The sequence below is a fragment of the Pantherophis guttatus genome, chromosome 1 (assembly GCF_059756535.1).
Source record: "Pantherophis guttatus breed Tessera chromosome 1, ASM5975653v1, whole genome shotgun sequence".
In the NCBI taxonomy this organism is placed as follows: domain Eukaryota; kingdom Metazoa; phylum Chordata; class Lepidosauria; order Squamata; family Colubridae; genus Pantherophis; species Pantherophis guttatus.
Window position 1 is genome coordinate 6,389,390 of NC_142063.1, and position 15,488 is coordinate 6,404,877.

The window sequence follows — 15,488 nt, forward strand, 5'->3', positions numbered from 1 at the left end:
GTTATATCTCTTAATTCAAATCTTTTACATATATTCATATCTAAACATAATATCCCTTTTCTTAAACTAAACAATCAATAAACTAACCTGTCTCCACCCACTTTCCTACAAGACTACCATACTTAATAAATCTTAATATCTTTATTCTTCTGCCCACTCCACTAAAAGAAAAATTCCCTTATGTAAATAAAATCCTCTTAAAAAGACTTTAGGCTTGTAGTCCATATAATATCTTCTGTAATGTCTTTCAGCTGGATTATAAACTCCATCACCCATGTTAGGGTAACATCACATCCTAATTCCAACAGTATGTTCGGTATCTTCAATTACCATCTGCCCCCATCAATAGCAAATATCTTCATAATAAGGAAAAAAAAAAACAACCACCCGAGTGACTTTATATTTGTATTCCATATCGTGTTTGTAGAGGTGTCTTTTATCCAGAATATTAATTCCAACCACCGTAATTGGGTAACAGCCAGATCATCTGCGTGCCCCAATTCCATAACACTCTTGCCTTATGACTCAGCATAAACGTAGTATATTTATCAAAGAATCCCAAAAAAAAAAAAAAAGATAATTCCAATCCATTCAGTTTAAGGCCCTTTTCACATCCCAAAAATACAGCACTGCAGAGGTCTGTCACTCTCCTCAGGATAATATAAACCAATACTTTGCCGATTATCTTATCATGTATTCAATCATCTCTTAAATAACTGGCATTACACTGTTGTAGTTTAAAAGTTTTTGTTTTTGTGAGACCTACTTCTTTTCTTGACTTTTTGTGGGTTGGATCTCCATCCTGATTTTCTTTCTGTAAATTGTATATCAGCTATTTGATTTTCATGCTGATCTGTAACTTGATCTTGTTGGTTTTGCTTTTGTGGCTTAAATCTCCATTCTGGTTCTATAAATTGTATATCAACTGATTGATTTCCGTGCTGGTCTGTAACTTGGTAAGTCATCACTTTAGAATCCAGAGCCGCCTCTCTTGTATTTATAAATGATCCAGCTGAGATCTCTAAGGAAGAATCCGAAAGCGGTTCATCTGGAAGAACCTCTGTAACTTGTTGTTTTTCCATTACTTCCAGCTCCTTTTGCTTATCTTGAATTTCTATCTCTTGTTGGTTTTGCTTTTGAACCTTGTAGTAAAATTCTTCCGCTTTTTCAACAGTATTTAACTGATATCTTTCTCCTTGATATCTCAATATTATACCAACTGGAACGTCCCACCTGAATGAAATATTTTGTTTCTTTAGCTCATTCACCAAAAATCCAAATTTCTTTCTATCTTTTAAAATCTTAGGCGGCAATTCTTTATATATCAAGATCTTTCTTCCATACAGTTGTAAAGTAGAATTGAAAGATTTTTGCACAATATCATTTCTCATTTCTTTATCTGTAAAATAAATCACCACATCTCTAGGCAACTGCCTTTGCTTTGCAATCCAAGAATTTACTCTGTAAACCCTGTCAATCTTGCAAGATACCTCCTCAGGATGAACCTTTAAAATCCCGGCCAGAACTTGAGCAGATATTTTTCTTAAATCATCACTATTATTTTCCTGTAACCCTCTCATTCTGACCGCAAATTCTGTAAGCCTGTATTGCATCATTATAATTTCTTTTTCAATTCCTTGCTTTATATCTTCTGCATTGTAAGTCTCATGACCAGCTTCCTTTTTAAACTTTACTTCTAAACTTTTGTCTTGAATATTTATCAAATCTTTTTCAATTATTTGTATTTTATTGTCCAAAGTATAAATCTTGTTATCAACTTCCTCCATTTTAGACTCTAATAACTTGATATTTGTATCCATCTTTATAACAACTTCTGAAAAAGCATTAGTCACTGTTACAATCTTTCGTTGCAAATTATCATACTTTAGTTGTATCATTTCTTTAATTTCTTGCCTAAATTTTTCAAATTTCTGGTTCACAGTCTCGTGGTACCTAGCCATTTCCTCCTGAAGAAATTCTTTTAAATCAAAGCCATTCTGCTGAGTCTGTAAGCTCAAAGCTTGTTCACATAATTGCAAGTGGGGGAACACCCCCCCACACACTGCTTGTTTGTCAGGCTTTATAAGTTTTAACGCCATCCTGCCAACAAACTTTTTTTTAAACAAAAAAAGGAAAACTTTTCCCCAAACAAGATCAAGTACAAAACTCCAAGAAAAAAGGAACTTAAAATAACTATTTTTCTTCCAGATTCTAACCAGCACTATTTATTCCGCTACTTTGTAGCTGTTACGGAAGGACTCTCACTTTCGGCTTTCTTCTACTTCCCAAGCCTCAGCAGTCGCCATTTTAAAGTTTTTTTCTCCTTCACTCTAAAATGCTTGTAAATTCATTAAGGATACTTGCGATTTAGGGTCCCAAGTCCAAGTCTCATCTTTTTTAATTAATCCATCTGTTAGATTCGTTAATTGATCCAGTTCCAGTGCCTAGCTCTGCAAAAAGGCAGAGTTCTCCCGAAGCCCGGAGCAGCGGCGAACGGGAATAGGGAGCCACAACCTGCTCGTCCCCAAGAGTTAAAAAAAAAACTCTGGGGACTTCGCAGAGGGCTCTACCTGCCCTCGCCTGCTCTGACTCACATTTCCATCAGGAAATGGAGTTGTTCGAGCCGCCTTTCAGGTGTAAAGGCGGCTCTTTACAGGCATCGGGGCTGGCGGTCTCAAAGGACCGTCTGGCGGCAGCGGAAGCCAGACCGGAAGTCCGAGACCGTACACCATTTCTGACCGATGGCACTCCAATCTCTTCTTGAAAGCTCCCAGTGATGAAGCTCTCACATCTGAAGGCAACTTCTGTTCCATGGGTTGATTGTTCTCACTTTCAGGAAATTTCTCCTTATTTCTAGGTTGAATCTCTCCTTGGTCAGTTTCCATCCATTATTCCTTGTCTGACCTTCAGGTACTTTGGAAAATAGCTTGACCCCCTCCTCTATGTGGCATCCCTGTCTGCTGTAAATACGAATGTGAAAAATATTTATTTATAGAAAACTAGAAATTCGTGTCAGTGTCTATGATTTCATCTGGACACCTGCTGCACACTTCCTTGATGATGGTGATGTTTTGTTGTTGATTTTTTGTTCCGCCTTCTGGTCCACTTCATCCACATCCTCTTCCTCGCTGCCCTCTGACTCGCTCCGCACATCCTTTTCCACCTACAACAGAGAAACAGAGACGTCACCTCTCTGCTTGGCTGGAGTCCATCAGAGAGCAAAAACCCTTTTGGGGGACACACAACTGGCCTTTTGCACTGGAGATACAACCCAAGGGCCATGCTATGTTTTGCATGGCATACAGGCAAGCCCATGGCTCTTTAGAAGAAGAAGGGGCTTCAAAACATTTAAGAGGCATGGGAGCTTCAACCCCCTGCAAAGTTGAGATATCCACATTATTTCTGATGTCTCTTCAAAAACCCAATCCATGGTCATTCTCCTCTTCTGAAGCTCTGGGGTTGAGGGTTGCAGTAGGACCAGTGGTGAAATCCAATTTTTTTTTTACTAGTAGTTCTGTGGGCGTGGTGTGGTTTGGTGGGTTGGTGGGCATAGCAGGGGAAGGATAGTGCAAAATCTCCATTCCCACCCCACTCCAGGGGAAGGATACTGCAAAATCTCCATTCCCACCCCACTCTGGGGCCAGCCAGAGATGGTATTTGCCGGTTCTCCGAACCACTCAAAATTTCTTCCGGTTCTCCGAACTGCTCAAAGTTTTCACTACTGGTTCTCCAGAACCTGTCAGAACCTGCTGGATTTCACCCCAGAGTAGGACTCCCACTTGACTACAGGATTGTACATTTTGGGGGGGCATTTTATATCATGAAAACAAAGATGAGTGGCCCCTCCATAACAAATTGCCAGAAAGACCTGAAATTGAGATGCTGTAGCATGGAGTCTTTTTGGTGTCCCTGAAAACTTTCTGAAGAGTTTTAGTGTGCTTCCTTTGCTGTTGTAGAGGGGAGGGGTACAAGATCCCTTATTTGGGTCCTGACGTTTAATATGCCCCCCCCCCAAAGAAAACCCAACAACTCTGGGGTTAGGATTTTCAGATTGTGTCCAGTGCTGACAACAGGGCACCCTATAGACTGGGTATTGCGGTGAGTTTGATCCCATGTCTTTTGCCCACTGCCATTATAAGGCCATCCTTTAGGAGTGTGTGGCAATGTAACAGTTTGTGTCAAAAAGTCTATTTTTGGATTTATTTAGGGAGCATTGTTGAATCTATGTGGTCTGTTACGTTCCAATTCTCAGCCACCTATCACTGATGAAAGCATCACTGAGCAGAGGTGTCCAGAAAGCAAAGGGTAGATGGGGAATCTGGTTTTGGAGCTGTGAGTACAGGGGTGAAATCCAGCAGGTTCTGACAGGTTCTGGAGAACCGGTAGCGGAAATTTGGAGTAGTTTGGAGAACTGGCAAATGCCACCCCTGGCTGGTCCCAGAGTGAGGTGGGAATGGAGATTTTGCAATATCCTTCCCCCTGGAGTGGGGTGGGAATGGAGATTTTGCAATATCCTTCCCCCTGGAGTGGGGTGGGAATGGAGATTTTGCAATATCCTTCCCCCTGGAGTGGGGTGGGAATGGAGATTTTGCAGTATCCTTCCCCTGGAGTGGGGTGGGAATGGAGATTTTGCAATATCCTTCCCCCTGGAGTGGGGTGGGAATGGAGATTTTGCAGTATCCTTCCCCTGCCACGCCCACCAAGCCACACCACACCCACCAAGCCACGCTCACAGAACCGGTAGTAAAAAAATTTGGATTTCACCACTGCCAGAAAGCAAGGTGGGGAATCTGGTTTTGGAGCTGTGAGTATGGCCATTCTGTGTCAAACAGAAGACCACAGTGGGGTTCAAACTCCTTTTTCTCTCTTGTTTTAATGAAGGAAGTGCTTCCGGCAGGATGTTATTGGTGCCTGAATGTAATAGTAGCCCAAAGGCTGAGAGTGGGCCTCGTGCCTCAGCAGGAAGTAAAAGAAACGGGCGTCTGAAACGGTGGATGGGGAGCGCTTGCTTCTCCTTTGAGGAGAGGACATTTGTGAAAGTGCAAAAAATCATCTGCACCAGAAGTTGCAGCCTTCGTCAACCAAGGCACACATCTCAATTGCCACCCACAAACATTCCAAATGAATGAATGAAATTACGCAACCAAGCAGGGACTCCCCTTCACTACCACTGAATTCCCCCCTCCCAACAGCCCTCTTAAATGATAGCAATAGCACTTAGACTTCTATACTGCTTTACAGCGCTTTACGGTCCTCTCTAAGCGGTTTACAGAGTCAGCCTCTTGCCCCCAGCAAGAGGTCCTCATTTTTACCGACCTTGGAAGGACGGAAGGCTGAGCCAACCTTGAGCCTGGTGAAAATCGAACTGCCAAATTACAGGCAGTCAGCAGACGTAGCCTGCAGCGCTGCACTCTAACCACTGCGCCACTGAGGCTCATACATCTGGACGGAACAAAATAGAGCACACATTTCCCCTGCAGAGTTTATAATCTCCAATTCAAACTGGGAAAAATGAAAGACAAGAGCGAGTTATCAGCAGGACCAAGGAATCTTGCGCCAGACTCAACAGTGATAGTACAGTGGTTTAGTGCACCCTGTTATTAACACAGCTGCCTGCAATTTCTGCTGGTTCGAATCTCTCCAAGGCTCAAGGTTGACTCAGCCTTCCATCCTTTCTAAGGTAGGTGAAATGAGGACCCAGTTTGTGGGGGCAATAAGCTGACTTTGTATAAAATATACAAAAGAATGAAGGCTATTGCTTAACGCATTGTAAGCCGCCCTGAGTCTCCGGAGAAGGGCGGCATATAAATCAAATTAAAAAAACAAACAAACCACGGAATAAAAATGAAGGTGGAGCAGGGTTAAACCAAAGTAATTGGTGGTCTCCCCCCCCCACCCCAATACGTGCCTTCTGTTCCCACCTTCCTGAGTGTGGAGTGCCCAATTCAAAAGTGCCCAATTTCTGCCCTTACTTTGCCATGGATCAGGAACCTATACATCATGAGGATGAGTAGGCGGGACCATAAAACGTTGAGAAGCTGCAGGAGCATCAGGAAGGCATTGAAGAAGTAGTAGCCAAAATAAGGCGGGTGGAGCTCCGCCAAATAGTAATATGTGATGTTGAAAACCCTTGAGGAGGGAGAGGGGATGGAAAAAGAAAAAGGAAAATGGTTATCTCCTCAGTACTTTTCAAGGCTGAGATAATCAATCCGGTTAGGAATTCAGGATATCCATTAGGGCTTCAAAACAGGAGCAGATGATCTAAACAGATGATCAATTTAGCCAAAATTGATTAAGGTTGAAGTATTTTAGTAGAGAATAACAGATGGATGTTACCTTCCAACTCTGGAAGTTTGATGGGTTACATACAGGTTGTAACTTCTACTTGTTTATAGCAGTTACAAGCTGGGATAGAATATAGAACACTGAATAATAGGCTTGAAAGGTACCTTGGGGTCATCTAGCCCAACCCCTCCTCGAACAGGAGATTCTATACCATTTCAGACAAATGGCCATCCAGTCTCTTCTTGGAAGCCTCCAATGATGGAGCACCCACAACTTCTGAAATCAAGCTATTCCATTGGTTGATTGCTTTCACTGTTAGGAAATTTCTTAGCTCTAGGATGCTTGTCTCCTTAGTTAGTTTCCATCCATTGGTTCTTGTCTTGCCTTTTGGTGTGTTGGAAAATAGTTTGACCCCCCCCTCATCTTTGTAGGAGCCCCTCAAATAATGGAAGATGCTATCATGTCACACCTAGTCCTTCTATTCTCTAGACTAGACATACCCAATTCCTGCAACCATTCTTTATGTTTTAACCTCCAGCCCCCTAGTCACACTTGTTCCTCTTCTCTGCACTCTTTCCAGAATCTCAACATTTTGTTTATATTGTGGTGACCAAAACTGGATGCAGGATTCCAAGTATGCTGTAGTAAGGCTTTGTAAAGTGATACTAACAAAGCTTTAGTAGTGTTGTGGTTCGCCAGCAGCCTGCGGAGTTGGCAAAGAAGTCGGACAGTGATGAGGCTGAGGAAGAACATGGGCCAGTCCTGAAGTCAGGGAAAGGCCCGGATGAGGGCTCTGCGTCGGAGGCAGAGATGGGGCCAGGGCCATCGGGGAGTGATGTGCGGACTCCGGAGCCTCCAGAAGCTGACAGTAGAGAGGCAGAGGAACAGGAGGAGCCTGTTCCTAGTGCACGTATGAGAAGAGCTGCCAGAAGGCAAGAGCAGCTAAAGCAAAGAGGACAACTCAGGAGTAGGGCCAAGAGATGATTGGCCCGTCCCCTAAGGCTTAAAAGACCAGCAACGGCTCTTGGGCTCTTTGTCAGAAAACAACGTTGATAGTATTGCAGCACTTATCTCTTGTTGGCGTCTTCTGCTTTTGAACTTTTGCCAAGAGAAGCCTTTGGCAGTTTGCCTAATTATACCAAGGTTGGTGATTAGACTGAAGAATTTGTGTTATGAAGAGTTTGTTTTAATTTAGTTTGGACTACGCTGAGAATGAGTTAATTCTCAGCTGTTCTAATAAAGTCTATTTGTTTTGGAACTGTTTGTGTCAATTACTACCTACTTGGGCCTGGGTCACAACAAGTACCAGGGGTGAAATGCTACCGGTTCGGGTGAACCAGTAGTAAAAAAAAAAAGCTACTGGTTCAGGCGACCCAATAGTTTAAAAAAGCTACCAGTTCATCTGAACCGGTATGTTTGACGATCAGCTGTGCTGTGGGGTTTATATTCACTAGAAACCAGGAAATCCTGCTTTCTAGTGAAGCTAAATCGCGTGGCACAGCTGTTCCCCCCCCTCACTGTTCTACTTACCTAGTGAAGTCTTCTTTTTTAGCGCGAAGCACTCGTTTGGCGAGCACTGCGAATGCACAGGCAGCAAACTGGTGGCAATCCACGGAGGATTTCACCACTGCTTAGTATGGCCAAACTTGGAATATTGCATCCAGTTCTGGTCATCATAATATAAAAAATATGTCGCAAGATATGAGGGGAAATGTCAAAAAAAAGATGGCTCTGCAATTGTGCTGTCAAATTCCTCCCCTTTTTGCATGCATTCCTGAAACATACTTGTAAGGGAAAACGATATCACGAGTAAAGAGGAATAGCACTGAGAAAATGATAAAGAGTGTGTTGCAGGTTTTCTTCCACTTCAGGTAGTTAAACATCTTTGCACCCTAGGGAAAAAAGAGAAAAAGAAGCAGAAATTGTTGATATCTAGGGAGACTCTCAGTCATCCAGATCATGTTTGTCCCAAAGGTGCTTTTTCAAGAGGCAACTGGACTTCCTAGTTTTTCTTTGCAAGTGTTTCATGTCATCCAAGAAGCTTCTTTAGCTCTGATAGTGGACAATGGGAGGATTTATACTCCTTGCAGACAGCTGGTTATTTGCATTCTTTAGTGAGTCGTTGAGGCCACTTGGAGGTTGAGCCACTTGGCTGCAGCCAAGAAGGCTCCACACCCATTTGCATCACTCAGGTGACCCTGAGGACACAGATAAACCTCCAGGTGGGCTTAACAACTCACTAAAAGAATGCAAATGACTAGCTGTCTACAAGGAGTATAAATCCCTCCATTCCCCACCATCCAGTCAGAGCTGAAGAAGCTTCTTGGATGAGAAGCAAAATGTCTTCAAAGAAAAACCAGAAAGTCCAGTTGCCTCTTGAAAAAGCACCTTTGGGACAGAAATTGTTGAGTGGCTGAATCTCCTGTTGTGAGAACACTCAATTTTCAGAATACGATGGCAAATTTCTTTGGGTTTAAGCTGCAGCACCTGTATTCTATCTCCCAGTGGGATCCTGGGAATAATAGTTTGCAGAATATGAAAATCTGGATGCAGACCAGGTGTGAAATCCAGCAGGTTCTGACAGGTTCTGGAGAACCAGTAGCGGAAATTTTCAGTAGTTCAGAGAACGGGCAAATACTACTTCTGGCTGGCCCCAGAGTGGGGAGGGAATGAAGATTTTGCAATATCCTTCCCCCAGGAGTGGGGAGATAATGGGGATTTTGCAGTATCCTTCCCCTGCCATGCCCACCAAGCCACGCCCACTGAACCGGTAGTAAAAAAAATGAATTCCACCACTGATGCAGACCAGCTTGCAAGCAAAGTGGGGATTAGCTCATTTCCAAACATTTTGTATTGAGTACAGAACAAACATGTTTTCAAAGTCAAAACTGGATATCTAAAATTTGAAACAGTTTCATCCTCATTTTTTTTTAATGTTGCTTCTTTCTCTGAACTATTGTTTTCTTTTTGTATTTTTTGACCTTCAAAGAAACTTTTCAGATTGGGACTATGGCAGCAATTATCTAGCTGGTCCCACATCTGGTAGACTGCAGGCAAGAGAAGGCTGGTATAAAGTATTTTCTAGATTTATTTCTTCTTTCCAAAAAACATGGATGTTTTTTTTTCCAAAAAAGAGAGGAAGGGGAAGAACATATTCTTTTTTAAAATCTTATAGTAGAGGTAGAGTGCTCATGAGCATTAACTTACAAACAGCAGACTATCGGGAATATTTTGTAGGAATATGACAACTAAACCGATACGGATGAAATTGGTGCAATAGGAGAAGCCAATGAGCAAGACGGTGGTCACATGGTGGACAATTAACAGATTAAAGTCCTGCAAGAAGAAAAGATAACTGGGTTATTGATTTTGTAGCTCCTCCAGGGGGCCTATACATCCTGTTATGAGGAAGGGGTTTTGAGTGGAGTTAGACAAGTGTGCCCTGTTGAGTCATTGTTTCAGAAATATTTCCTTACCTTTGGGAATCTTGTATTGGAAATCCTTCCTTCCTTCCTTCCTTCCTTCCTTCCTTCCTTCCTTCCTTCCTTCCTTCCTTCCTTCCTTTTCCCTTCCCTTCCTTTTCCCCTTCCCCCTCTCCTTGCCAGCAAACAGGTATCTGACTACTGCTGGGTGGAGGAAGATAGCAAGGGATTGCGAGACTGGCTGGGAAACGGTCACAGAAAATTGAAAATGAAGATCATATAATTGTCAACTCACAAAGCATCCCTGGCCTGCTCTCGAGTTGCCATAGACCAGAAGGGATGGGAAACACCCGTCAGAACCCTGACAATAATCTCATTAGCAGCACAGCAACAGTCAGGAGCTCTGAAGCAGGCACAACATCATTGCTGCCAGATTTTGAGTGCATTCCATATGTTAGCTCATTTGAGGCACCCTGGTTTTTTTAAAAAAATGCCCTATGATGTACTTAAAGGTCATACTGACAAGAATTTTTGTAGAATATAGTTTTGCATCTTAAGATGCACCAAACTAGCACCCTTGTTTTATTTTGTTTTACTTTTCCTCCTCTTTTGATTGCTTGTGGAGTTTTCAAATGAACTAGCTGAGCTTCATGGGCCAGATGGGCTGCCACATAAATTAACCGAAAGGCGTAAATGATGGTAGAGCACCCAAAGGAAGACACACATTTCCTGCTGGAATCTGAATGGTGTTTCCTGACCAGCTGGACCTCATCTCTTCTGCCAGAGCTCACTCACCTTCTGTTTGACGTCAAAAGGAATTGTCATGATCAAGGAGCAGTTGTAGGAGAACTGCATGAGGTAGTAGCTCAAAAGGCTCAGCTGGACGGGCTGCAATGCATAAATGGACAAATGGTGTCATGTAATCCCAATTCTCAGCTTCCAAAGTGAAGACAATATCCTAGTACTGTGTTCATGGTGGTTGGAGAATTCTAGGAGTTGAAGTCCACGTGTCTTAAAGTTGTCAAGTTTGAGAAATACTGTTCTAGAGAGCCCCCATGTGTATGGATCTTCCCTCAACATTTCATGCCTGAAAAGGATCTATCCAGACCCATTTCTTTTTGTCCTGCCCTCAGGTGCTGCAGAGAATAAATCTACCCTGTGACGGCCCTCCTAGTCCTGGTAGACTGTTATCAAGTCTCCCATCAGCCTCTCTTCATTACCCTAAACATACATACAGTAGTTCCGTTAGACATTCATCATGCAATTTATCCTCCAATTTATCCATATCATCTTTGTTGCTCTTTTCTCATTTTTTCTAGGGCCTCAGCATCTTTTTGGCATCATGATAACCAGACTTGGACATGGTATCCCAAATGTTAGCAATTCCCCCCATCTTAGTGTCATTCACAAATTTGATAAGCACCCCCTTCCATCTCCTCATCTAGATCACTTATGAAGAAGTTGAAGAGCAGGACAATATTTTGAGTTACCACCACTGCATGATTCTCTCTATCTAGACATTGTTCCATTGAGGACCACTTGTTGAGTGTGGTTGGTCAGCCAACTGCAAATCCATCTGGTGGTGATGCTGTCTATCCCACATTGTTCTACCTTGCCATTTAGGAGGTGATAGTCTACTTTATCAAATGCCTTGCTATATCCACAGCATTTCCTTGATCCACTAATTTAGTCATTTCATCAAAGAAGGCAATAAGGTGTGTTTGGCATCATTTGCCTTTAACAAAACCATGCTGACTTCTCGTAATCAATTTATTCATTTCTATATGTTGACAAATCTGCTTCTTGAATATCCTTTTCAGGGTTTTCCCAGGTATTGATATCAAACTGATTGGTCTTAGTTTTTCTGGCGGGTTCCCCATGGTCCAGGAGCTCCGAAACATTTCATTCAGTGACTCTGAGATAACATCTGCCAACTCTTTCAATAACCTGAGATGTAAACTATCTGGTCCTAGAGATTTGAACTCCTCCAAAGCAGATAGGAATAATGGATGGAAATGAACAAGGTGAGATTTAACCTGGAAATAAGGAGAATTTTTCTGACAATGAGAACAATCAAGCAATGGAACAGAAGTTGCCTTTGGAAGTTGTGGGAGCTTCATCACTTGAGACTTTCAAGAAGAGACTGGACTGCCATCTGTCAGAAATGGTGTAGGACAGTGATGGTGAACCTATGGCACGCGTGCCACAGGTGGCATGCAGCACCCTCTCTGTGGGCACTTGAGGCGTTAGCCCAGTTCAGTTCTGCTGTGCATGTGCGTGCGCCTCCTGCTGGCCAATTGGTCATCAGGTCTCTGCCGCATATGCGCAGGGTGTAGGATGTGTGGGGGGGCCTCACAAGCATGCACGGGGGGGATGCATGTGTGGGGGGCCACACTTGCATTGCATTTTGGTGGTTCAGGGGCATGCACACACATTCGCTTGTGCACTTTGGGCACTTGGTCTGGAAAAGGTTAGCCATCACTCGCGTAGGATTGCCTGCTTGGGCGGGGGGTTGGATTAGATGACCTACAAGGCCCCTCCAAAGATAGGTGTTCTCTTGCCCAACCCTTGCCTATCTTGACCTGTAATCTTATTCTACCTCCCATGATGCTACTTCTGATAGGTTATACCCATGAAGCGAACATGCGCGCTAGCTGGCTTTCCGGTGCTCTGGTGCGTACGTCCATGCACATGTACATGCATGCACCTGTGTTCCAGTTTGGGCACTTGGTGATGAAAAGGTTCGCCATCGCTGGGTTATACTATTTTTTCTCCTTTTGTATAAAGATAGAGGCAAAGAAGGAATTAAGCATTTCTGCTTTCTCTCAGCTGCTCATCCCGTTTTTGGCAACTTCTCCCATTAGTGGACTAACCAGTTCTGTTAGGTTCAGCTTGTAGCTTACTCCTAACTTGTTGGTCAGGCAATATATCTGTTTCTTTAAGAAACAACTGAGCCACGTAATCAGGGTTTGCTGAACCCTGTAATTAGGCTACAATGCGTAAATAAGCAGCGCAGAGAAGTGTTCTTTGTTCCTGATTGCTCCTGTTGCTTGACTCTCATCTTGCTTCTTACAATAAACATTTTTTTTTTCTTATTGTTGGCATTTGTTGCAACTCTTATTTCATTTTTTCTTATTTCATTTATCTCAAGAGCCTCGGTGGTGCAGCGGACTAAGTGCTGTTAAGTGCTAGCACTTAGCTGCCAGCTGCCTGCAATTAGTGCGAGTTCAAATCTCACCAGGCTCAAGGTTGACTCAGCCTTCCATCCTTTCGAGGTAGGTAAATTGAGGACCTGGATTGTGGGGGCAATAAGCCAGCTTTGGATAGAACACCGCAGATTAGGGGGGGGCAAAAGCCCTAATAAGCAGGTATATACATAAAAGTATGCAGGCTATTGCTATAATGCATTGTAAGCCGCCCTGAGTCTACGGAGAAGGGCGGCATATAAATTGGACTAATAAATAAATAAATTGTGAAATTTGGCCTTCCTGACTAAATCCTTGCAGATTCGGGATTCTTGCTAGTATTCTGTCATAGTTATATGCCCCCTTTTCATTTTTTTTTTCTTTTTGCACTTGTCCATTTTGTCTCTCAATTTGGCAGAGAATTCTTTGTTCTACCATGCTAATCTCATTTTGAGCCTATTGTTTCTCTTTCTCTGTGGAATTGTTTTTGTTCGGGCCTTTTTACCTTGTTTCTCAGAATTTCCCAATCATCCTGAATTGGTTTTCACTCTATAATTTCCACACGTGGAATCCTTCCTATTGTCTTTCTTACTGTGTTTTCCTGAAAATAAGACAGGGTCTTATTTTCTTTTGACACCCCCCCCAAATAAGGGCTTGGCCTTATTATCGGGGAGTCTTATTATTTTGGGGGGTGCAGGAGGTGGTGAGCGTGGGACTGGATGTCCCATTCTTTCTGTCCCCTCCCCTCCTTGTTCTTTATGCCGGCTGAACGGCTGGCCACTGGTGACGTGTTCTGCCGCCACCACTTCCTCATGGAGCAGGACTCTGCAAGGCTTGTGCCATTGCACACACGAACTGCAGAACCGCCACAAGCTTCATCATACTGACCCAGCTGGCATCCTGCCACTCGTGGCTCCACCAGTATGTCGAACGTTGTGGCAGCGCTGCCATTCATGTGTGCAGCGGCACAAGCCTCGCTGAGTCTTGCTCTATGAGGCGGCGGCGGCAGCGGCAGCGCAACGAGTCTCACAAAGTCTCATTTCTGGCAGGTGGGGCAGGGAAGACGTGAGACGTGTGGAGCGAGATGTGGCTCTTCTTGCCATCTCTACTCCCCCCCCCTTGCTGGGTATGCTTAGCCACCTGCCCCGTTTAGGGATGCAATTTGGGGGTGGCAAGTGGGGCAGGCGAGAAGTGGGATGCGTGTCTTACCTTTCCAACACTGTCACGTTCCTCGCCCTTGTGTCCAGGGAAACACGTTGTAAAAGAAAACTCACGAGTCCAGAGCCTTCTCTGTGACGGCGCCCACCCTCTGGAATAACCTTCCCCCAGAGTTACGTATAATAACAGACCTCCGGATTTTTCATCGGGCCCTGAAAACCTATTTATTTCAACTAGCTGGGCTGGCTTGAGCTAAATTTTAAATTGATTTTAAATTGGGTTGTTTTAATTTACAGCCAGAATATTTAATTATTTTAATACTGTTTTTTAAATTTTGTATGCTTTGTTTTTACTTAGGCTGTGCACCGCCCTGAGTCCTATTTGGAGAAGGGCGGGATAGAAATTTAAACAAATAAATAAATAAATAAATAAATAAAATAAACAAATAAATAAATGCAGTCAAAAGCAGAAGCAGCAAAAGTCTTTCTTTCTCTCCCCCAAACTCTGCCTCTGCAGCTTCCAAACCCCAGGCAGAGCAGCCGCCGTTCTGGGAGTACGCTTCCCGCTCTATGGTGATGGTTGCCGGAGGCCTCCCCTGCTCCTCTCCACTCTAATCACCCCAAGGTCCCCCCACCTGAGCGCTGACTGACTGGAGCGCCCACCGGAAAGCCCCTCCGCCTCAGGAGTGACCGGATAGGATAGCAACTGGTCCAGACTCTTCCTGGGGAGTTGAGCCTCACGTTGCCTGTTCCCCCTTCCTCTTGCAGGCCTTGCTTACTCTTCCCAGGCTCCCAGCAGCGAGATGCTGGGCAACCACACCAAGAGCAGCCCTGACAAATGCAGCTCAGCTGGCCTAGCCATGGCCAGCGCTCCCCACCTGTGGCTGAGCATGTCCGCAGGGGGCTGGCCGTGGCCTCCACAGGTGGAGGCAGCAGCACCAGCAACACCCGCAGCACCTCAGCCATCCCTGCCAAAAGTCCAGCACCCAGCTGTGAGTTGTAGTCCTCCATGACTGCTCCACCATGCTGCCCTGCTCCCACCAGAAGCAGGTGGAAGTCAGTGTGTGCTGACTTCCACCTGCCGCACATGAAGGCCTCTCTGTCACTTCCGGCTGCCCTGCTGAGAAAGACCCGCTGTGGCAATGCTGGCACAGGGGCTGCTGTTGCAGGTGCTTGGTAGTGCGGCTATGCAGACATGGGGGTGAGAGCGGGGGCCTGCCATCGTGGTGCAGAAACGGGTACTCAAGGTCTACAGTTGGTGCCATGGGCAGCGGGGGCACCAGAAGGGGCAGGTGGGGGCGCAGGAGTTCGCAGGGATGTGGCTGCCTTGGGAGGGTTGGGGGGGGTGAGGGACCTGTGTGTGAGAGAGAGAGAGAGAGTGGGGGGACAGAGAGAACATTGCTGACAGCCCTGGATAACTCTCCAAGATTGGATCGAAT

At 44.5% G+C, this 15,488-nt stretch overlaps 1 protein-coding gene across 2 annotated transcripts in view; it reads right to left on the reverse strand.

Moving 5' to 3' along the window:
• Positions 1-2,969: 2,969 nt before the first annotated feature.
• Positions 2,970-15,488, reverse strand: part of LOC117660361 (ceramide synthase 4-like) — a 38,030-nt gene continuing 25,511 nt past the window's right edge. For both annotated transcript variants that reach the window (XM_087893325.1, XM_087893329.1), the window contains exons 7-11: positions 10,503-10,595; positions 9,493-9,621; positions 8,071-8,177; positions 5,973-6,129; positions 2,970-3,163 (exon numbers count right to left, since the gene is read on the reverse strand). In XM_087893325.1, the coding sequence (XP_087749451.1) occupies positions 3,020-3,163; positions 5,973-6,129; positions 8,071-8,177; positions 9,493-9,621; positions 10,503-10,595 (630 nt within the window). In that variant the 3' untranslated portion in view covers positions 2,970-3,019. The remainder of the gene's footprint in view (positions 3,164-5,972; positions 6,130-8,070; positions 8,178-9,492; positions 9,622-10,502; positions 10,596-15,488) is intronic.